The 22,884-nt window shown below is 55.7% G+C and overlaps 1 protein-coding gene across 1 annotated transcript in view; it reads right to left on the bottom strand.

Annotated features, from left to right (window-relative positions):
- Window positions 1-298: 298 nt before the first annotated feature.
- The window catches only part of MYT1 (myelin transcription factor 1), a 49,330-nt gene continuing 26,744 nt past the window's right edge, over window positions 299-22,884 (bottom strand). Inside the window, exons 11-22 of the mRNA XM_032592539.1 lie at window positions 22,298-22,485; window positions 21,502-21,771; window positions 18,451-18,605; window positions 17,359-17,421; window positions 17,179-17,247; window positions 12,434-12,496; window positions 11,984-12,067; window positions 6,706-6,927; window positions 5,561-5,652; window positions 4,822-4,925; window positions 2,577-2,720; window positions 299-2,219 (exon numbers count right to left, since the gene is read on the bottom strand). Of these exons, the coding sequence (XP_032448430.1) occupies window positions 2,079-2,219; window positions 2,577-2,720; window positions 4,822-4,925; window positions 5,561-5,652; window positions 6,706-6,927; window positions 11,984-12,067; window positions 12,434-12,496; window positions 17,179-17,247; window positions 17,359-17,421; window positions 18,451-18,605; window positions 21,502-21,771; window positions 22,298-22,485 (1,595 nt within the window). The 3' untranslated portion in view covers window positions 299-2,078. The remainder of the gene's footprint in view (window positions 2,220-2,576; window positions 2,721-4,821; window positions 4,926-5,560; window positions 5,653-6,705; window positions 6,928-11,983; window positions 12,068-12,433; window positions 12,497-17,178; window positions 17,248-17,358; window positions 17,422-18,450; window positions 18,606-21,501; window positions 21,772-22,297; window positions 22,486-22,884) is intronic.

Below are 22,884 nucleotides of genomic sequence, written 5' to 3' on the forward strand. Positions count from 1 at the left end.
CTCAACCCCACCACCCCTGCCACCCCACCCTGACAACCCCAACAGGAAGACTTCTGTCCAAGCCCAGGAGAAAGTTCTGCTCTGCACATACCCAGTCATGTGGGAAGAGGCAGAGCACAGTGACTTAGACCTCCTAGAACCGCCCCTTGGGGGAAGGATGTTGGTTCCACATTAAGGTCCCAAGAAGAGACCACAGGTGGAAGAGGCCACCCACCCACCCACCCAGCCACTCCCCAGGAAGGTGACTCATTAGGGCTCTCAGGGACACAGACCGCCGGCACAGTACAGACCGCTCCCACACAGTCAGAGTGGACTTTTATTAGGAAATCACCCTGCAAACACACCGAGAAGTGCTGTGCTGTGGGTTCCACGCATTTCCTGAGGAAGGGGGTCACAGTTTCGGAGCTGTCGGAGGAGCAGGGAGCCTGTGAGCGGGGACTGCTCGGTGCTGCCTGTGGCCAGCACTCCTTCACAGCAGCATATGACTCAGCCATCACGAACCAGCACACAGACGCAACACAAGAAACACGCCAGAGCACACGCATCTGCGCTACACTTAAATAAATGATAAATACAGAATTCCACTTGCTGTCGTCCGTGCCTGAAACAAAAGGAACCGAAGGGATGAAGAAAACCAAAAAGTCTTTCTTTCCATTGGACCAGGGGGGAAACATCCCCAAATTATCAAAATTCCTCAGTTACAAAATACTCTTTAAAAAATTCCATTATTAAAAGAATAAATAACAAAATATATAAAAAATAACTTGGTTGCATCAAAATTATAAGAAGACTTCTATATATAGAAGCTATAGCAAGATTTTTTTGTGGCCTATCTCTTGTCAAATAGTCAATTTTGCTTTGATTTCATCTGTTTCCCTCTCATGGTGTCCTGGTGTGGGGTCTAGTTGAAACAGTACAAAATTAATAAATAAAAATGTTAAATAAATAGCAAATGTTAACACAAGAGGTTGTGAATATAAATACTTACATCTTGACAAAATTAAATAATGTACAGAATAATTAAACTAACTACTTTTTTTTTCTTCCAGGAAGTGCAATTTCTCTACTTTTAAATACTAACTTGGAATTGCAGTCACAACCGATTTGGACTCTATTTACACGTTAGGAACATTGTGTTTAACACATTATATTAAAATTTTTTTTCGCGTCTTGAATGGATCTAAAAAGAAGTGAAACCTTGGTGGTCTCCTAATTAGGGATTTATCCCCTGACCTTGCTGATGCCACCTCCACCCCAGTCAAGCTCGGCCACGACCCAGGTAAAGCGGCAGTGACGGGTCACAGGCATGAGTGGACACACAGACAGCCAGAGACCCTGGCCCTGACCCAGACCTGGGTCTGAAGGCGGCAGCCCCGAGGGGGAGCGTGACCCCAAGCCTGCACGTGTCTGTGCGGGCTTGGGGTGCCAGCTGCCCCTGGAAGTGAGGTGCTTTAATGTGGAACTTCCAGGGGTTCCCAGGTTAGAGTCCTCAAGTTGGCCATGGGCTGCAGGGCTGTTTCTAACCCTCTGGAACAGTGCTTTATTCCATCCTTAAGACAAAACTGAGTTAAATGAAAACAGAAAACACACTTGCCACATTGACCTCACTGAGCAGACGTGTGCCCAGGGGCACATGCTCCAGGCTGACACTGTCACACGCACCACCCGCCCCGTGCCCACGGCTACCCTCCCAGCCTCGACAGACAAAGGAATACTGTGGTTGCAAACTCCAAAACTTCCCTGAGAACCTTGTCCATGAGCTTTCACTGGAGACTTTGAGCTGCTCTTCAGATTTCTTTCAAAAAACAAAAATAAATCACTTTGTAATACTTCATGCCCTGCCCTGCATTCGTGTGGGGAGGTCAAGGCCTCCAGCCTGGCAAGTGCAACGAGAAAGACACTGATTTCCAGGCACCCCTGTGGATAAGCCCGACTGAGGCCTCCCTGGGCTGCCAACTGGAAGTCACTGTGAGTTGGGACTCCCCACTGCGGGGGCAGGGCAAGGGAGGTAAGCGCGGGAGCCAAGTTGGGCTGCCCCGGATGTCCCGATTGGCGGGGTGGCTCTGGAGTGATGGGGTCTAGACCTGGATGCCCCTCACAGCCCGTTTGATGCTCTCCAGGAGGTCCTTGTTCTCGGGGTTCTGGTAGCACTCCTGGTTGGAGTACATGTCAGTGAGGGTGCTCACGTAGGCATCGAAATTCTGCTCACATATTGGCTCCTGGAGAACAGAACCAGGTTAGCAAGCTCCATCCACACGGGGTGTCCCGTGATTTTCAGAAGCCACAGAAGTCTGTGGCAGGACATCAAACCCATCTCCTCACACCTACTAGGGCCACCACTGGCACCCGTGGGCTGAAACAACCATGAGCATCCTGTTGTGGATTCATAAGCTCTTCGGGACAGCTGGGACCACTGTGGCCAGCAGCCTGTCGGGCAGAGCACCTGCCCTTCTGGCAGGACCCCAGAGGTGGAGGTGTGCCCCGCCCTCCTTGCCCTCCCCAGAGTCCTGGCGGGGGGTGGGGGGACAGTCAGCCACAAGCTCACTGGAGTGCCTACAGGGCCACGTACTGCTTACCATGTGCGGAAGGCGGATGTTGGCGAGACTTTGGATGAGGGCCTGGCTCAGGCCCGACAGCTCCAGAAACAGGGCTTCGTTCTGCTCCTCAATGAGCTTGTTCTCCTCTTCGATATTCTTCAGGCTCTTCTCCATGGAGGAGATCTGCACCAGACCAAGGTGGGAAATGCCTCCTGTCATGGGGGCCCCATGAACCATATCATGTCCTCCTGGGACACACCCAGCATGTTAACTGTGCCACATCTGCTGTCTTTCTGGGAGAAGGCAAAGACGTAGGGACTCTGGTCCCTGGATGGAGGAGGGGACACAGTGACTCAGCCAGGAGTGGTGTGGGACCATGGGTTTCTATGCCACACCTGTCCTACGGGGGCAGAGAGGAACACAGACTCTGAGCACCCTGGGCTCAAATCCCAGCCCACCACTAGCCGTGCAGTTAACCTCGCCATGTTTCTTCTTCCTTGTCTGTAATGGGAATACTGCACGCACTTTGTGGGGTGTCTGGCTGCCTTTGGGTTTTCTCCCAACCAGAGAGGCCAACAAAGTGCCTTAATAAAGCTGTGGAAGACAGCCACTCCTAGCTGAGTGGAGCCAGTCAGTGACTCCTCCAGCACACCCTGAGAGTGACAGTGACAGCAGGGCTACGGGTCATGGGCAGTCCGGCCTACCCGGAGCAGCTCAAGCAATCAGGTGAGTCTCAGGGTCTGCATAACCCTATGCAGACATTCACAGCCAGCATGGGGAAGGTGGGAAACCTTCCCTGGGGCCCGATCTGGAGAAGACTTGCTTGGGAGGGCAGCCCCCAACCTGACCGCATCTTAAGGAGGCCTCAGGGCAGAGGCAAGTTCACATGACATGTGTGACACATTAAGCTGTCCCCAGATAGAGACAGGTAAGCTGCCTTTTAGAAAGCTATGGATCAGGTAGAGTGCTTTCCTCCAACCACGTGGCTGGGAAACACCATGCTTCGTCACCTGGTGACAAATCTTTGGCTTAAAACACTTGGGAGTAGGAGTTAGGGGCCTGCCTTCTCTCTGCCTGAGCCTTCGGCAGAGCACATGACTCAAAACTCCCTCTAGAGGAAAGGGGGCTCTCGGTCCTTCCAAATGGATGCCGATAAGTAAAAAGGTGGAAATCAGCAAAAAGGGAGAAATCAGAGGTGCTGCCCCAAGGGTACACTCTGAGAAGGGAGGGAGCAGTGAGGGACAGAGGGTGGCAGTCACACAGTGATACGTCTCGGCACCCAGAGACGCCCCAACACTCCTCTGCTTCTACTGCCTGGGAACCTGGGGAAAGTGCTGCAGAATGAAAATCCTTCCTAATCTCCATGGGCTGATGCTCTGTTTACACAGGAGGTCAGCGTGAAAGCCTGTTTTCCAGTGGAGGAAGGAACAGAGGAACAAGACATGTAGAGCTCCAATGTGTCACACTGCAGCCTCTGGGAAGGAGCCTCACCATCTTCCCATCTGTCCTTCCTGCCCTCAGATCCTGCAGGGCCCAGTACCTCCTTGTCCCTCTGCCCCTCAAGCCATAGGGGACACAGCTATGTGTGGCCACTCCTTCTGTGTTCCAGGTTCTGCTCCAGCCCCCTACTCAACAGCTAAGGACAGGGCACTGTCTTCTTTTCGGAATAAGGCTTTCGCTGCATTTTTTCCTGACGACAAATGTTCATTTTGGGGAAATCAGAGAGATGACAAATACCCTTAAAGAAATGTGTAACTCTATCACATGGCAACAGTGGCTCTTTCTGGGTCAGGCTCCTCCTCATACAAATGTCTTTACCTCACAACAACCTCACAGAGTTGACTCCCATTTTTCTCTTCACCAGCAAGGACGTCGAGATGCAGATTGTCAACGGGTTTTCCAGGTCACTCGGCTGGCGTATGGCAGTACTGTGGTAGAGGCAGGCTCCAGCCAGACCCCCAGAACCCACCTGGTGGTGCTACTCCTACTGTGTAGTACTGTGGTGCTACTCCTACAGGGCTGGCAGCCAACTCTGATGGCGCCAGTAACCCTGATGGGACCCCCGGCAGGGCCACCTGAAGACCCCTTACCGCTGGAAGAACAGCCAGTGCGGGCAGGTGTGGCATGTTCTGAGTCTCGCTGAGCGCTCCGCCCATCAGCTCAGCTTGGCAGCAAGTTTGATAAGGGGCTCAGTTTTCCTGCCTCACTGAAGTGCAGGCTGAGGACCAGGACCTCTCCGGTGGGGAGGGAGAGGGCGTACGTGCAGGTGGGCAGCACCACCCACCTGGGACTGCAGCTGTACCATGGCAGCCTCCATCTCCGAGTTGGACTCGTTCAGGTCGCGAATCTCCTGGTTCAGCTGCTTGATCTCTTCATCGTTCTCCAGAACTGCCCCAGAGAGAAACCTTGGTTGTGGCCCTCAGCTTTGCACCCAGGCCAGCAGGTGGGAGTGCAGTGGAGGCCTGTTTTCTAGGGGGGACTAGGGGGCCCGTCCAAGCAGAGGCAACCTGCCTGGCTCGGTGGGCAGCTCGTATCCCACTTTTGTGCTGGAAAAGTCGATCTTGGAGACTAGCAGCCGTGTGTCTACATTTTTCCCCCTGACCCTGGGGCATGGATAGGAGAGTATAAATCTTTGGCAAGTGTTAATTGCCAAGATAAAGACGGAAGTTTTCCAGGTGGTGCCGAATTTCCTCAGCTTCCCCCTTCGTTGACACTAACTGAGTTCACGAATCCACAAACCCTGAGAGCGTGGCTTCTGATGCCGCCATCAGGGTTCTCTGATGCCACCACTTGTCAATACCCAGGTTAGAGCAAGCATGGCCACTTGAGAGCCAGGATCCCAGACTTGAGGCGACCAGGGGTCCAGAGCTAGGTTGGGAGACCCGTCAACTCAAGTAAGCAGTCTGTCTCCACCATGACTCACTCTAGGAGGGGCCTTGTCTCCCTACCCCCTCCCGCCAGTACCTGCTCACTCACCCATGTCACAGACATCGCTCGGAGGAACTGCAGGAGGGACACCTTACCATCACTCGTCTTGAACTTCGTGCTGAGAACCTCATCCCCTGAGACTTTTCCCTTCTTTCCAGCAAAGGTTGCTCTGGGACAGCCAGATAAGCTGGAAGCAAAGGTCACACCAAAAACCAGTCCAAGGTCACATACCAAGGGCCAGTCTGTGATGACACATCACAATGAAAGCCAAGTCCTCATTGGCTGGCAGCCTGGTAGGACCCTGGTTGGAACTTTCTCATTCGTCTCCTCTTGCCACCTGCTCCCCGGCTCCGGCCGCCAAGCTTCCACACCCCTTACTCAGTAGCCCAGGCCTTTCCCCGCTTAGGCCCTAAAGGCTTATCCCCAGATTGCCTGGGCCAAGCTCCTCACCCCCTTCTCAGAGAGGCCTCCCTCCCTCCTCCCTGCCACTGTCCTCTCCCACAGCATCTATCCTCTCGGCCACACTGCAATATCTTACTCATTTGTTTGGTTATAGTCTGTCCCTCACTTGGCCCAAATCAACTCTTGTTCTCTGCTCTCCTGAGCCTGGTATTTGGTGGACTCTAAGTCAAAGCTTGTGGAACGAATGAGTTCATTAATCTTTAGGTGGAGAGACAGGGACGAAACAAAAGAAAGAGAAGGTTGCTGATGAACAGTGTAGTGACCCCTGCACCTTGGCCAATACCTCAGCTGCCTGGCACACAGAGGAATAGAATGGGGGAGGCAAGCCGTCCCCAGGCCTGGGACAGGTGTTGGGGGCAAATGAGAGCCCAGGCAAGGAGGGGTCTTGTCGCCATGTCCCTTCCACAGCAGGCAGACGTGGGCCCAAAGTTCAAAGAAGAGACCCCAGCAGGAGGGGCCAGCTTTTCATGAGAAGCTGGCAGCCTGTGTCGAGAATGCACACACGAGACTCAGGGCTCCACTCACTCTTGCTGGAGGGACTCCACGTGCTCCACGTGGAGCAGCCACATGGGGTGCCACATGTCACGAACACCATGATCTGATACTAACAGATTTTCTGTGGCTTCCTCCAGTCGGCTACCAATCCGGGCCTTGCTTTTCCCTGGAGAAACTATAGGCCACAACTGAGCCCTTCCTGAGTCTGGTCCTTCCTAAAGAACCTTGCCCACATGCCCAAGGCCAGGGTCCCTATGAAATGCGAGCCGTGCAGGGCAGTTACCTCCGGTGGGTGAGGAAGCTACCGTTGGCATGACCGGAGCCATCACAGCCTGGAGTGGGGCAGGTGGGCCCTTCGTTCTTCAGTGACTTCCAGGAGAACGGTGAGCCATTAAGAGAACCCTCTTTCTGCCTCCGAGCGGCCAGCGGGCAGCCAGATGCACTTCTGTGTGAAGCATATTTGCCGCTGATGTGACCGAGCCCCACACAGCCTGGCACAGGGCACCTGGCACAAAGAGGTCAGAGGTGAGCACTGAGCACTAGATGGGGGAGGTGAAGCCCAGAGACTCTCCCATGCCAGACACTGAGACTGCTGGGGGCTCCTGGATGAACTACCACGTTTGGAGTGATTCCTGAAGCCACAAGTCAGAACCTGGGCCTTCCCAACCAGATGTGAAGGCAACAGGGATCACGTTCCCTCTCCAGCCTCACCCTCACGCCTCCTGCATAGTTGGAAGGTCAGCAGCTACCTTCTCTGAAAAGAGAAGCTACCTTCTCTGGAAACAGCTACCTTCTCTGGAAGGAGAAGCTACCTTCCCTGAAAGGAGAAGCTACCTTCTCTGGAAGAAGCTACCTTCTCTGGAAGGAGAAGCTACCTTCTCTGGAAGCAGCTACCTTCTCTGGAAGGAGAAGCTACCTTCTCTGGAAGGAGAAGCTACCTTCTCTGGAAGGAGACGCTACCTTCTCTGGAAGGAGAAGTTACCTTCTCTGAAAGGAGAACCTACCTTCTCTGGAAGAAGCTACCTTCTCTGAAAGGAGAAGCTACCTTCTCTGGAAGCAGCTACCTTCTCTGGAAGGAGACGCTACCTTCTCTGGAAGGAGAAGTTACCTTCTCTGAAAGGAGAATCTACCTTCTCTGGAAGAAGCTACCTTCTCTGGAAGCAGCTACCTTCTCTGGAAGGAGAAGCTACCTTCTCTGGAAGCAGCTACCTTCTCTGGAAGAAGCTACCTTCTCTGAAAGGAGAAGCTACTTTCTCTGGAAGCAGCTACCTTCTCTGGAAGGAGAAGCTACCTTCTCTGGAAGCAGCTACCTTCTCTGGAAGCAGCTACCTTCTCTGGAAGGAGAAGCTACCTTCTCTGGAAACAGCTACCTTCTCTGGAAGGAGAAGCTACCTTCCCTGAAAGGAGAAGCTACCTTCTCTGGAAGAAGCTACCTTCTCTGGAAGCAGAAGCTACCTTCTCTGGAAGCAGCTACCTTTTCTGGAAGGAGAAGCTACCTTCTCTGGAAGCAGCTACCTTCTCTGAAAAGAGAAGCTACCTTCTCTGGAAGGAGAAGCTACCTTCTCTGGAAGCAGCTACCTTCTCTGGAAGGAGAAGCTACCTTCTCTGGAAACAGCTACCTTCTCTGGAAGGAGAAGCTACCTTCTCTGGAAGGAGAAGCTACCTTCTCTGGAAGGAGAAGCTACCTTCTCTGGAAGCAGCTACCTTCTCTGGAAGGAGAAGCTACCTTCTCTGGAAACAGCTACCTTCTCTGGAAGGAGAAGCTACCTTCTCTGAAAGGAAACCCTACCTTCTCTGGAAGCAGCTACCTTCTCTGGAAAGAGAAGCTACCTTCTCTGGAAGCAGCTACCTTCTCTGGAAGGAGAAGCTACCTTCTCTGGAAGCAGCTACCTTCTCTGGAAGCAGCTACCTTCTCTGGAAGCAGCTACCTTCTCTGGAAGGAGCCATGATGCCCCCGTGCCCTGGGATGTCTCTCAGGGGCCTCTGGGTCCACACCTAGACCTCTTGCTGCCAAATCACTTCTATATCACCCCAGCCATGTGTAGTGAAGTGAAGGTGTCAGATGAAACCATCCAGAGGCCACTCCCTGGGAGATTGCACCAAGCACAGAGCCTGGGGGCCTGGGCGGTCACAGAAGTCCCAAGAGTGCCCTGAACCAGGCAGCGCGGGGACAGCAGGGGCTCCATCACCCCACAGCATCCCAGAATGAGACTGTCATGCCATGATGTCCATGGATGTCCCCACATCCGAAATGTGTGTTCTGGAAGGAAGAACACAGGCCACAGTGCTCATTCAAGAAAGACTCAGTTCAGACATTCCATAATGACTCCTGCCAAGCTGTTGCAGAACAGGGTGAGAATCCTCTTGGGAAATAGCAAATGCCCCAGGAATGGTTGAAGTAACTTGAGAAAAGGTTCAGAGCAAATCCCCCTCATGCTGCCATTGGAATGAGTGCACCACAGAAAACTGGCTGGAGCAGGGGGCCCTGGCCATCCACTCTCATGGGATCCAGGTGGGACCTGGGCCAGGAGCTCCCTGCAATGCCTTCTGAGCACCGACATTTCAGAATCATGGTATCTGAGCTCAGGACCACCTAGGAACCAACAACTGACTGGGGACAACATCCTCCACCTAGAAGTTCGGTTTTCTCCCCCGCAACAAATGAGACTCACGTAATTTCCCATTTGTTACCCACTTTTTATAAGCCACAGACGTGGCAAACACACAGGGCCCTGAAAGGGGACACACGGCCCCAGTTTACAGAGATGGGGTTCCTTGGGGTGGGGAAGTCAGAGGCACAAAGCCTTCAGGAGGGCAAGGGTCGTTTCGGGGCTCCTGCTCCAGCAGGTGAGGGGACGGGGCCTCGTTGCCCAGAAGTTGTCCCCATACTCGGGCGTTACTTCCAAGGTGGCCACTGCAGACATTTTCCCAGCCTCCTTTGCCTGGATCCAGCCCCACTTGTCTCCTCTCCTGGTGCCCATCCCTCTCTTCCTCATCCCAGCCACGTGGGCCTCAGACATGTGGAATGGCCACTGATCCGGTCCAAGGTCATCTCAGCCATCAGTCCAGAGTGGAGACACTGCCAAGGGCCTTGGAAGGACCCCGGGGACGTTCCATTCTATGTCTGCCCCTCGCACCTGGACACCTCTCTGCTGTGGGGTCCCAGGGACACGGGGCCAGTTGCTCTGAAAGTGCCTGTGAGCACCTGCCATCACAAGATCAAAGGCCAAATGAGAGGCAGCCCTTCACAGTTACAACACACAGTTGAATCTAAATTCCTTTTTCCAACTTTGTTTGCGAAACTCTAACCCTCCTCATCACGAATGACCCCCGGGAATTTATTCGTAGTGAGTATTTCGGACATGTAGGTGGTAACACCACTTCTCTGTCCCTCCACAACCAGTGTCCAAATCTTCGGAGCTGTCGGGTGACCTCACATTAAGGTGTGTGTGGAGTGCCAAGTCAGGCAGCTTCTGTACTTGCCAGGTAGGCCGGTGGTAGGGCACAGGAGCTCTGTGCCACCAGGGTCCCAGGGTCAGAGGCACATCTCTTTTGTCAGGTGTCAGTGTGGCTGGGGATAGTGCGGGGGTGGGGTGGGGGAGGGGGCACGGCAGGGGCGGGGAGGGCTCTCCACAGGCGATAGGCGTTGAGCTCCTAACCCTACACTGGAACACCCACAGACCTTTACGGCCAGTTATTTAGTTTTGGCAAAGGGATTTAGCAGAATGTGCTGACATGACTTAATCGCAAACGGTGCAGACACAAGATGTCATAAAGGGAACTCTTCCTCCAGCAGCCTCCATAATCCCATCTAGCACGCGCTCACGAAATCCCGTCACGCAGCAGGACCTGATGCCCCGGTTAAAGTTTCTGCTGCAGTCTGCATTTGTTTAAAGATGATAGTCAATTATAAATACAGTTAAAGTTTATGGCTGGGGAGGAGGCCCTAGAAAATGGAGGTGCTGAATAGGCGCCCCTCCCCCCCACCGCCTTGCCATGAAGCCATTAGGAACTTCAGCCATCCTGTAAATGCTGACCTGCTCCTAAGTCATATTCTCCACTGGGCTGAAAAAATCTTGTTTTTTAAAAAGCAAAGTTGACAGCACATTAGGAGGAGGAAAACCATTTTTCCCAGTTAATTTGAAAAATGCTGATCTTGATTTTAATCATTTGCAAATGCAGCACAATTCACTTATCATATCCTTACAGCAGGATCCTTGCTAAATCCATAGCAGCTTGCATTTATATGATCGCAGGCAAATTCCTGGCTTCTCAGAAAGATAAATACTCTTTATCCAGCCTGGCATTCAGTAGGCTGCATTCAGGACACCAATATCCACAAATTTTGTGTTTTTGACTTAGCACCCATTCTAGTTTCATTGTAAAAAATAAATGAAATAAACCAGCCACAGCCTTTTACCACCGAACAGCTGGTGGAGCTGGCCCCTCTGAAGGATGTGACGCTGGTCAATCAGACCTCTCCTCCTGTGGCCAAGCGGATGTTTGGGCGCAGCTGGGGTGAGCTACGAGCTGAAGCTCCAAGGAGGAGCAACCTGTCCAGGTTGCTTCCCTCTGTAGGGGCAAGCATCCAGTTGTTCTCGGCCCAAAGGTAACACGCAATCAGGACAGACCCGCTTTCTGTGGACCTGCCTGGCTATGCCCTGACCAAGCCGGCTCCAAGGCGCTGTGCCACAACACAGCCAGAACCATTCCCTTCCACTCCTCAACTGGCAAGGGGACCCACTGCCTGCTTCGTCCAGTTTTGGCTCTGAAAGTCCTGGGCAAATCGAATGGTGGGTCAGTCTGTTAGCCATGCCTGCAAGTGGGGGGTTTGGGGGCAAGTTTCTTTCTGGAAAGATAAGCTTGCAACGATACAGGCCCCTACCAAGCGGGGCACTCACAGGTTCAGAGTTCACACGCAATCCCCCTGATGACACGTTAGGTACCCCCAGTGGGACAGTCTGGAGAGGGTTTCAGGGACTTCAGTCACGTAAGGCCCAGGATGTCCCCTTTCCTCCCCCACAGCAGTGTCGAGGTCCCAGTTCGGGGCGACCCTCCTGGGCTCCCTCTTTCCACACCAGCTCCCTGCAAAGGCATGTGAGTGTGCAGACACACACGATTTGAAGACTGGTCATCTTCCTCACCCTCCTCTCCTCCTCCTGCACCTGACCTTTCCCATCAGACCACATTTGTGCAGGTTGCAATACCCACGAGCGCCCTGTGGGGCTGCCCCATGCCCTGAGCCTACACCCGGGTGCCCCCCCCCCACCACGGTGCATGGGCAGCAGGGCCCTCTGCCTCTCCTGGCCCCATCAAACACCCCCAGAACTGAAAAGCCCACACAGGAGGGCACTGTGTGTGCCCTCAATACAACACACGTGGCTCACAGCCTCGTAGGTGTCCACATGCACAGTAGGAGGACTTCTGTAAAAATGGGCATTGTCATTGCCCAGCTGTATTAATTGAAAAAGGAGCCTAGAAGCAGCTTTTCAGGATCATAACACACAGGAAAACCCCAATTCTGCAAAGCAACCAAGGGCATCAGCAAGATCCCAACTTACTTCATCAGCTCGGGATCTTCCTTGTCATCCTTTGTGGGCGTCACCCTGGCTCCACTTTTCTTGGCACGAGGGCAGCCTGACAAGCTAGTTTTGAAAGAGGAACATAAGCCGTGGTCATTCCAGAACAGCAGCTTCTCACGCCCATCTGCCCCTCCCCACCCCTCCAGCTCTGTGATCAGCAGCCCCAGAGGATCCCAAGGAAACTTCTGTCATCGAGCACTCTACTGGACAGTAGGGCTACGACAGGAAGTGGCACCACGAGCCCTCTCGTGCTGGCTGCTAATAGCAACACGATCAGGCTTTGGATCGACAAAGCAATTCAGACGACAGCGAGGAAACAGGCTGTGGTTGCCGCAACATTAATGCCTTATCTGGGGCACCGCAACTGCACCTGAGGAGGAGACCCACCCCACCCCATCCAGCCCGGCACCCAGGCCACGGCAGCCTCACCTCCGGTGTGATGCGTAGTTCCCCGTTATGTGGCCAGAGCCGTCACAGCCGGGTGTGGGGCACCTGTGGAGGACAGCGGAGCTGGAACCAGAGACACAAGGACCCCCTCCGTGCTCAGCCCCGATGCGGGCCCACCTGCCTCCCTAGCACTGGTCTCACAAACTGTGTGCGTCCTGGCTAGCCTGCTGCCGAGACGTCCGGCCTTCAGAACTTTGCCACCCCATTTCCCAAGGGTTCCAGGGAGGCCAAGATGAGAGCACATCTCCACTGCAGGAATGACAGGCTCCCGTTTCGGCTTTCTGCAGGGTTCTAGGCTGGGCTAAAAGGTTCCAGGACACACATGGGCCTTTGAACGGTGTTCAGGAAGGCAAACCTAACACTTAAGACAGGTTCATCCTCCTTGACGCGGCTAGGAGGAAGAAGGGTTGTTCTCGGGGAGGATTACCACCATCTGAGCAAAGGAATAGATGTTTACTGAGCACCCATGACCCACCATCCACAGCGCTGGTCACCTAGAGGTGTGATTCTCAGTGAGTACAGAATTTGCACAACCAGAGGCTTTTCAGGGGTGGCAGGCACTGGCCAAGGGTAAGGAGGTGGGGGGGGGGGGGCACAAGACACAAAAGCCCAACTGTATGCATCCAAAATGTTTGACAAACATACCACATAGAAAGTAAAAATTCCGCTTTAATGTACAAGTATGGGTTTTCTCAAATTGTTTTTCCCTGAATGTCCGTGGAGGCAGAATGTCAGAGTGGGGAGGCGTGCCTGACTCTGCAGGGGAGTCCACCAGAACCCTCTGGAGCAGGAGCAGGTCTTCCGCTCTGCACCTGGGTCCGTGTGAGGGTGCAGCTCTGACCCCGTGGGACTTGGCAGGATCTGAGGGCTTGCATCTGGAAAGCCTGTTATTCACAGGACACTTGTCTACCGTTTCTGGTTTCAGCCTCGCACGCAGAAAAAACCATGGGTGCCGAGGCTCTTTCTCAATATACAAGTGGCCCCAAAAGGGTTCTGGAGACTTGCATCAGCTGGAACAGGACATAGGTCTCTGCCTCTCAATCAGCAGAGTTCTCTGAGGCACTCAGGCCCCTGTGCTGTGCCCAAGGCTTTGTCGGCACCCTCTTCCACGGGCAAGTGCAGCATCTGACATTCGGAGTGAGACGGAGGAAGCCAGCACAGCCAAAGGGCTCCCGCACAGCTTCGGGCTGCCTCCCAGACCTCAGCAGGCCAACACTGCCTGTTCCGCATCAGAGGACGCTCAAAGCTGGCATGGCAACGTGGAGGAGTTCAGTGCCCATCTGACCTGCTCCTTCTCCAGTCCCCTGGACTTTCTCAAGGCACCCTCCTCATCCCTGCCCTATGAGCCACACATGAGATGCCTCCCTGGCCTGCTGGCAGGCCAACCGGTCAAATCACCATTTTGTCGGGTTTAGGGGTAACTCAAACCCCTTGAGGTTATGATGGCTCCTGCTCCAGGCATGTGTGGTCACATACCAACACACACACATCTAGGGCCAGGAGGCTTTTGCATTTTCATAGAAATCACACACCACCTCCATCTAGGTGGGCTTCGTCCTCCCAAACAAACCCCGAACGGGTGCACCACTCCTGCTGGGATGCTTTGTGTCTCTGCATCATCCGAGGTCCCGGGGTGCAAGCTGCCGGGGTCGGCCCCCGGCTGTGGGCACCAAGTCCTTCAGGCATGTCGGGGTATGCCTCACGTGACTCTCTGCTGAGGCCGAGGCCCCGCTGATGCCCTGCTGCCCCCTCCTCAGCTCAGAGCGCCCTGCTGAGCACTCTCCTGGCCTGCCGAAGCTAGAGCCCTTCTCCTGCCCTCTGGAAGGCCAAGTGCAGAGAGTGCGGGTGGTGCTTCTCCTGAGTCTGTAGCAGCTCAGGTGGCTGCCTGGGCTCTGCTTCTTCTCGGCCTCAGGGAAACGTGGCAGAACTCAGGCTCAGTGCTACGGGTGGCGGCCAGGGCAGCATGGCCCCGCAGCAGCCCGGGGCCCCGATGCCCAGAAGTACAGGCCCATACTGTGGTGCGACCCCCAGTGGCACCTGTGAGTGAGGCTGGCAGGGGAGAGCATGCGCGTGGGGGTGGACCCTGCCAGGCCCCAGCACACGTGGGCCTGGCGTCCCCGGGGGTCCCACTGAGGCACGCTGTCTGCAGACAGGTGGGGCACCGGCTCTCCTTGCTGAGGCCTGACTCAATGGCTTTTCCCCACAGCTGTATCCAGCAGAGGATGAGGTTCATGTGCCTGGAGAAGCAGATACCCATGCTGGGCGCTGGCAGTGTCAGCCACTCTTGCGCCCCTGAGGACCCACAGGGTCAGTGGCAGGAACCCTCCCAAACATTTGCTTCTGGGTGCATCGTCTGGGTAAGAGGAAGAGTCCTGCGTCTCTGGGACTCACTACAGCTTGGCGACGCACACCAGGTCTCGCCTCTGAGCCCCCTCCCTGACCCACAGTGGCGGGGGGGTGGGGGGGGCTGTCCCCCACCTGGTCACACACCTTACAGGGTATGTGGCTGCACCCCAACTCCCCGCACACAGAGTGGGCTGAGGGGCCCAGGGCAGCTGTGTGCCCTGCCCCCGACCACACTGGGCACATGAGAAAGAAGAGTAGAAGCCCCTGAGACTGGATTAAAACACGGAAAACACATCACCCGAGACTGTCGCTGCACCCAGTTACTGACAAGGAGGCCTTGCTTGCAAGGCAGTGATGTAGACGTCTGTGCCCCTCTGGGGTCAGGTCACCATCACGCACCACTGCCACAAGGCTGGTCAGGAGCAGCCTCTCCGAGATGCCCACGGGACAAGAGAAGGGAGGAGGGAGCAGAAGCACCAGCACACCGGGAACACCGTGGAGCCCCGCCACGTCCACCCAAAGCCCACGCTGTGGCCTGAGAGGGCAAAGAGTGGACTCCCACACAGAGACCTCTGGGGCCAGAGAAGAGCTTGGGAGGAGTCGGGTACCTCGGCCACCTTCCCAGACCTTGCTGACCCTTGCTGAGACTGATGCAGGACTTGTTTTCACATGGGGAAGACTTCCTGTTGCTATTTCTAAACAAGTTCAGGTTAAAGTTCCCCACAGGCTCTTAGTCTCAGAAGAGTGCTAACCCTCCCAGACGGCCACGTTTCCAGGCCCAGACCAGGCCCACGTTGTCCTTCCAGCAGCCCCGAGCACCTGCTCTGCAGGGAGAAAGGTCCACCGCGCACACATGTGTTCACACCTAGAGCTCTAAAATCATTCAGACCCTCAAACTGGAAAACCACGAAAACTAATCATAGTTAAAAAGCAAGTCGAATTGGAAAAGGAAACAGGAAAAAGGGAACGTGGGAAAGACGGTAAGAGAAGACAGGGAGGAAAGGAGGAGGGGAGCTGGGGGAAGAGGGTCCTGAGCCTGCAGGACTGACAGACTTCTGGGGCTGGACCTGGTGAATGGATGAGTAACTATGCAAATCAGCCATGATGAGCTGAGCCTCAGAAAATGTTTACATTAAAGCTGTCAACACTTAGAAGGACAGTTCTGGTGGTGAACCCTGCTCAGAGCAGAAAGCCCCATGGGTAACGATGAGCAATGACACGCCATGGCTGCCGGGACCAGATAGGCCTCCCCAGAGTGACAAAGAGGAGACTGGCAGGATGGGGAGCTTCCAGAGATCTACAGCTTTCTGCCCTGTTTCTAAATCAGCTCAAGCCCCTTGGACGCCTTTGGCAATAACAGCTCCTCATCTTACAGTCTCTAGGGCCCTGGCTCCTGTCTGGTCCCAGAACAGGATGAGCCTAGATTCAGGGCCCCTCCATATGGAGAGGATGAACACCCTGGAAGAGGGAGTGACCCTCGAGGAAAAGAGTAGGGCCTCCTTCCTGAGCCTTTGCTCAGCCTGAGAGCCCAGGGTCAGCACGGCAGGGCTCAGGGTCACAGCGGCTGCAATGTCGCAGCTCAACCAAATGCATAAAAATCAAAGGCAGTGACAGTCCCCAACTCCAGCCCCAAGAGGAAGGACACTGATACCTGGGAAACCTCTGGGTGCTTGCATCGCATTTGAGCGGGGCTATCAGGCAGGCTAGATGGTGCCCGTGTGTTAGGGGCAGGGAGGAGAAGCAGAGAGGAGGGGAGCTCAGCAAAAAGAAGGGATGAGCGTGGGAGGATCACCAGGGGCCAAGACAGAAGCAGCTGCAGGGGCAGTAGGAGAAGGAAGGGCAAAGAGTTTTCTCTTTCATCGTCAGCACCCAGTTCCTTCAGTAAGAGCTGCACAGCCTAAAGCCCGCTGAGCCACAGCAAGACTTAGAAGCCAAGGCCAGCTCTGGGCTTCTCCCAAATCTCAAGGGCGGTGAGAAAAGCAGGCCCAGACAACCCCGTACAGGGTCCTCGGGAGAGGGAGAGACGGGCTGGGCCACCAGCAGCCAGAGGCGGGTCCTGCTCCCCTCAAGGCCCTCCAGCCCTCGGTCCTCAGAGCAGCTAGCAGACCCGAGGGCAGCACAGGAGCCTGCGGCAAGGGACAGGCGGATAGCAGCACTCAGAGCGAAGAGACACAGGCAGCAGCGGCAGCAGCAGCAGCAGCAGGAGCCCCAGGCAAGCAAGTCGGCCCCTCCATGGCCTCTCTCTCTGCCCCATCCCGCCGGGAGGGGCTCCCCTGGGGCTGGAGCCCTGGAGAAGGCCGACTTTGGCTGGAGTCTCACGGAAGGAGAGAGCAGAGCAAGGGAGCCGCCCAAGAGATGGGTGGCCAGGAGGGCAGACATACTTGAGGTCAGCAGAATGGGCAGCCATGAGGTTTCTGAGGCTCTTGTCAGCAAGAGGGCAACCAGAGAGGCTGAAAGAGAAGAGATGGGACATCGGGGTGAGCCAGAGGGGGAGCAGAGGAGGAGAGGGGAAGACCCACCACGCAGCACCCAGGCCAGGCTGGACCCGAGCAGGGACAAACCTGCGGTGAGAGGCATAGTTCCCGGTGATGTGGCCGCTGCCGTCACAGCCAGGGGTGGGGCAGCTGAACAAAGGAAACAGAGCGTCAGAACAGAGAGCAAGGCACACCTGCCGGGCCAGCCCCCCGGGCGGAGCCTACTCAGCAGAGCAGCTGACACTTGCTCTCCACTCACCCCCTCAGTCCTCAGAGCACAGCCCTCACCGCTCAGACTGCGACTTTCTCCCACACAACTTAACTCGAGGAGGAAAGAGGAACCAAATGAAAGCTCAGCTCGAAGCCAGGGTGTCCCTGGAACACATGCGCTCTGCACGTGCACACGTGTGCACCCGTGAACGCGTAGGCAGGGAGTTCCTTCCCTGAGGACAAGGCCAGAGAGCAGAGCCTGGGGACAGCCAGCAGCAGGGTAGGAGGAAGCTGGTTGGGTTCCTCGCAAGGAGAACAGGAACCCCAGAAACAAACTGAGCACGGGTGAGGTTCCACCTGTGGTGCAGGTGCCAGGTCCCACCCCCCACAGTCCTCTAAGGAGAAGCAGTCCTCAGTGGGGCTGACCGGAAGGCTGCGGGGTGGCATCTGACCAGGGGATGACTCGTATCTACCAGCAGCGGCCCCATTCTGTAACGATGTCTGCTTGAACCCTGCAGGGACAAACTCAAAGGGGCCGCTGGCTGGGCTGCCACAGCTGAGGGCACCGTGCCTCAGAGCAGAGTACAAGTCAGGCCTGGGCTCCGTAAGCCAGGGCCGAGAGCTGGGGCTCGGGAGAGGGTTGGCTTCCCTCAGCCCTCCCTCTCTGTGGGCCAGAACAGAGGCCCTTCCTTGCTCTGAATCACTTCAGAGGGCTGTGTGAGATTCCAGCGCGGTGCCGAGATGACAGGAAAGCTGTCACCCATCGCCCGGCTCAAGAGCGTTGCAGTGCAGGACGCCCAACCTCTGCCCAGCAAGATGGTCCGGCCAGGAGGGCGGTCAGAGCTAGGCCAGGGCAGGGACAGGTCCAGGACTGAGCAGACCTGGTCATTCAGGGCTCAGACTAAGACATGCTTTTTTCCGGACCAGGCAGGTCCTCAAGGAGCCCTCTTGGCCCAGGTGGGGACTTACGTGAGCAGCTCCTTCTTTATGTCCTTGGAGAGAAACTTCATCTTAAAGTTGGCCAGGGTGACTTCCCCAGGGTACTTGCGCTCCTCAAAACTCTCTTCCGACACTTCCTGGTCATCTGCTTCAGAAGAAGCAAAAGAATGGGCTGCTGGCTCTGACTGCAAAAAACCAGCAGGGAGACGTTTTAACCGGCTGGCGGGGGGCCGGGTGCCCGAGCCGGGGGCTGAGGGAGAGGGGCCTTCAGAACAGTGTTCACAGAGACATTTTCCGGTTTCTCCTGCCTTCTGGATGGGGGAGGAAGACTTGCCCGCAAGAACACAGGAGACAGCACCCCTGAGGGGCTAGAGTGTCCCCCCCCCCCCCAGCAAGAGCTCCTGAGCCGCCCCAGGAACGAGGAGCCCTGCCTACTGCCCGGAGCTGGTGGGCTCTGACACCTTCCCGTGGCCTCAGGCCTGTGGGTCACCTCCACCTAACTGCCACTGGGTCACCTTCTAGACACAAGAACCTATGCAAAGTGCAGCTCTTTCAGTGCTCAGTAGACAGTAGGCACTCAACAAGTGCTTGTTGAAATGCTGTAATGATGAGATGGCACAAGGAGAACAATAACATAAAAATGTGATAAAAATACTCAGTGACCTTGTGACCCCGTGGCCCTATGCCTCCCCACCCAGCACGACACCCTGACCACAACAGGCAGTTCATAAGCTCGAGTTCTATGTCTGCAGTTGTTCAGCAACCACCAGAGGGCAGGGTACTATGGACACAGGGGTGGACAAGGACAGTCCCTGTCCACAAGAGTGGGAAAGCTCAACGCCCGGCAAGTGGGTCTACATCAGAGGCAGTTAACCAGTGTGACAGTTCGTGGTCCACATCCCAGTGCTGGCACTTGTGTGTCCCAGGCAAGTTGTTCAACCTCTTGGGGCCCAGATGCTACACTTTAATTTTTTTTTTTAAGTTTTCGTATTTATTTTTAGAGAAAAAAGAGAGAGAGAGAGAAAGTACAAGCAGGTGAGGGGCAGAGAGGAGAGACAGAACCCCAAGCAGGCATCAGCACAGAGCCCGACACGGGGCTCAAACCCATAAAACGCGAGGCCACGACCTGAGCCAAGACCAAGAGTCAGTTGCCCAACCGACCGAGCCACCCAGGCGCTCCTAGAGGCTACACTTTTAAACTTGAGAGAACAGCAGCCCCTCACGGGATTTCTGGGGAGTGGAGCCCAACGTAGCGAAGGCTCTGAGTCACTGACAGTGAATCTTGTCAATGTGGCGGGTGTTGCTATTACTGCCACAAATACTATTATTGGACAAGGTGCAGACCAAGTGGCTCATTCCCTTGAGCAAGTTCGACTTAAGGTGGGTCTTCAGAAAAAATGGCAACTTCCCGGAAGCCCCAGGGAGGAGGTTGTCCCAGAGCAGGGAGAGCATCCCAGAGGCCCGTGGATACTGTCCTGGCTGCTGCCCAGTGCAGTGGGCTCCTTCCCATGGCTTCAGGAGTGTGGGTCACCTCCACCTGGAGTGGGAAGTGAGACTGAGAGTAGAGATGCAGCCTCACATAGGACGGATCAAGGAACCTTGGGCAGAGCTGGAAGGAGAGTCTGAGTCGGGAGCCCAGGGCCATGACAAAGGGACTAGGAAGGCCTGATACAGAAGGCCTTTCTGGGGATGACCCTCCTGTGCCCAGGAGGAGAGGAAGGGCCTGGGAGTGAGCCGAGGCTCTAGGACAGAGAGTGACTGTGGGGTGGAGTGTGGGGACCGACTTGACTGGGCGGGGACCTCAGGACCCCTGAGACTGATGACATGAATCCTGGGGTGCTCAGAGGGTGTGTGAAGGGAGGAGGGGAGGGGCAAAGCAGCCAAGGATGTAGCCTGAGCTGGGGATCACAGACAGGTGCAGGGAGGGGTCAAGGGAGGGACTGTAGTCACCAGGAAGGGCAGGGAGAAGCTTAGACCTGGGGGCAAGACTGGAACAAGATAAGAGCAGGCTCTCCTGGTGGTCTCTGAATAGGAGGGCCCCATCTGGCCTCATACTGGGCTCCCAACCACCACAGAGAAGACCACCCACACAGTTCAGCCCCCTCCACTCAGGGCTCAGTCTGAGAGGTACCGCTCTTCCGCAGCCTGACACCAAGTTGTAGCCACATGACTGAGCCAAGTGACCTCAGCCTGGGGCCCAGTCTACTCTGCAAAGTAGGGGTACACGTGAAGTGTGTAGAGGGAGCCTGGCTCACTGGGGAGACTGAACTGCAAGGGTGGTGGGTTCCCGGAGAGGAATCCTAGTCACCCCACCTCCTCCTCCGCAGGGACCTGCCCCCCTGCCCTTCTAGGGTTGGTGGGGAGCTGGCAGAGATGGGGAGGGAGAACGGAGGGGACCTGCAGGCCTGCCCATACCGTGCGGAGGCTGCCTGAAGTCTGCACCATCCTCATGGCTGGGCTTTGCTACTCAGGATGCACACCTCTTTGAGGAAGAGCCTTCAAATGGCCCCACTCTCGGAGGGTAGAATGATTGGAAAAGGATGTTTCACTGTCCCCAGACCGCAGCTCCAACACAGACGCCTGGCTTCTTGCTCTTTACCAGGTGGTGCTGGTCTTGGGACTCGGGCCACTGACCACCACAGGGGCTCCCAGGGCCAGGAGATTTCTCCTGCCTCTGTCCAAGGAGCCAGGTGGCCAGAGTGTCCTGTGGATGGTGAGGAAGGACTGCTGCCGGAATTCAGGGTGTCCCTATCGGGACAGCAGGTTGGGGGGAGGCCACAGAACCAAGGAATTTGGGGCCACTCCCAAATGTCTCCGATGAGATATGAAACAGGCCCTTCTCCTCCCCATGCTTCCCCCGAGCCCACAACGGTGCTGATCACCGTGTCCACGGAAGTGAGAAGACCACTTCTCTCTTGGATGGGACAAGATACACCACAGCCCAAGGGTGAAAAATTCCCCAGAAGGGCGGGCCGAGTCCTAGCTTCCTAGAGGCGGCGAGGCGCGGTGTGGACAGGGCTCGGAAGCTCCTCCTGGAGAAGCGGGCACTGCTTTACGTCAGCCCTCGGGTCCCACACCCACCTCCTCAGGCTCCTCCTCTCGCTGGCGGCTGGGCTTGGTATAGTCCAGAGGTCGATCCCACTCGTCCTGGCGGGAAGCCTGGCTGGACGGGGGCGAGGTCATGGAGCCGCTTGGGGCACTGGTGCCGCCGTGGCGCTGGGAAGCATCAGGGGACTTCACGCCAGGGCTGCTGCCGCTGCTGCCGCTGCTGGGGAAGGCGCTGTCCCGCTTGCGGTGTTTGCGCATGCTCAGGTCCAGGGTTCCGTTTTCATCCACCTCGATGTCCGCAGCCTGCAATTGTGAAGGTGGGTCTGTGCTTCCCACGTGTGCCTTCTGGCACTTTAAGTCAGCGTTACAGAATGCCCGGCACAGGGTTTCCCTCGGAAGGAAGCAGAGCCACGCAAGAACAGAAGAACCTCTGGGAAGCAAGAATCTTGACTTGCCCCTCCCTGCACCTCACCCGGAGGAGCCTCCACTGCCTCTCAGGTCTTGCTAACACCACAAACCCAGACGCCTGAGACACGGTGAGCATGATCACACACGGGCAGGCGCTCGACATCCAGGCGCGGGGGCAACGCGAGGAAACATGCGTGTGCAGAGCCCTTTGGTCCTCCTCAGGCACGGCACCCAGAGCTCCCAGAGGGAACCCATCTAACCCCCTCTGGTCATCAGGAGCCACCACCGGGAGGAAGACAATTTCTCAGGTGGACACCGGGTGTCCCTGAGCACCTTTTGTGTGTAGGCTCATGGTCCTGACTGTGAATCCCACCGGCCCACCGCTGTCTCAGACAGAGCTCCTTGTAGGGGACACACCAACCTTGCCGGGCAAGTCCTGTGGCTTCGTGCTGAGATTCTCAGGCATTTCCCAGCAGCGCGTGGAGAGGTTCAGGATGGCTGTGGCGGCCATGTGTGCAGCCTCAGCATCATGCGTGTAGTCGAAGCCTGCAGAAGAGGATGAAGTGCTGGGGCTGTGCCTGGGGGAGGAGGCCTTTGGGAAAGGTCTGGCTGCAAAAAGGGAACAACACCAGGCTGATATAGAACTTGAATGCATGGTGGCCACACAGACACGGGTGGGGCGGGAGGGCTGGGGGGAGGGCGTCTTCGGGATGGCTGGGGGAGCACAGGGTACAGCTACGTGGAGGGGCTTGGGGCAGGGTCTTTGTCCCAGTCACATGTGCCCACAACACACTCCTACTCGTCCTCCCATAGGGTACTGAGGACGCTATTTCTGGCTCATCTAAAATTTGGGCAGAAAGAACAAAACCTTCCAAAGACATTCCAGCATCCCTCTTATTTCAAACAAATACAAGTCGTCTATTGGTGAATGCTTCCTGAGACAGGAAAGAATTCTATAAGAGGAGGAGTGTATGGGACTATCGCTCAAGTAGAAAAATTTTTGTCACA

This window comes from Lynx canadensis, chromosome A3 (genome assembly GCF_007474595.2).
Source record: "Lynx canadensis isolate LIC74 chromosome A3, mLynCan4.pri.v2, whole genome shotgun sequence".
Lineage (NCBI taxonomy): Eukaryota > Metazoa > Chordata > Mammalia > Carnivora > Felidae > Lynx > Lynx canadensis.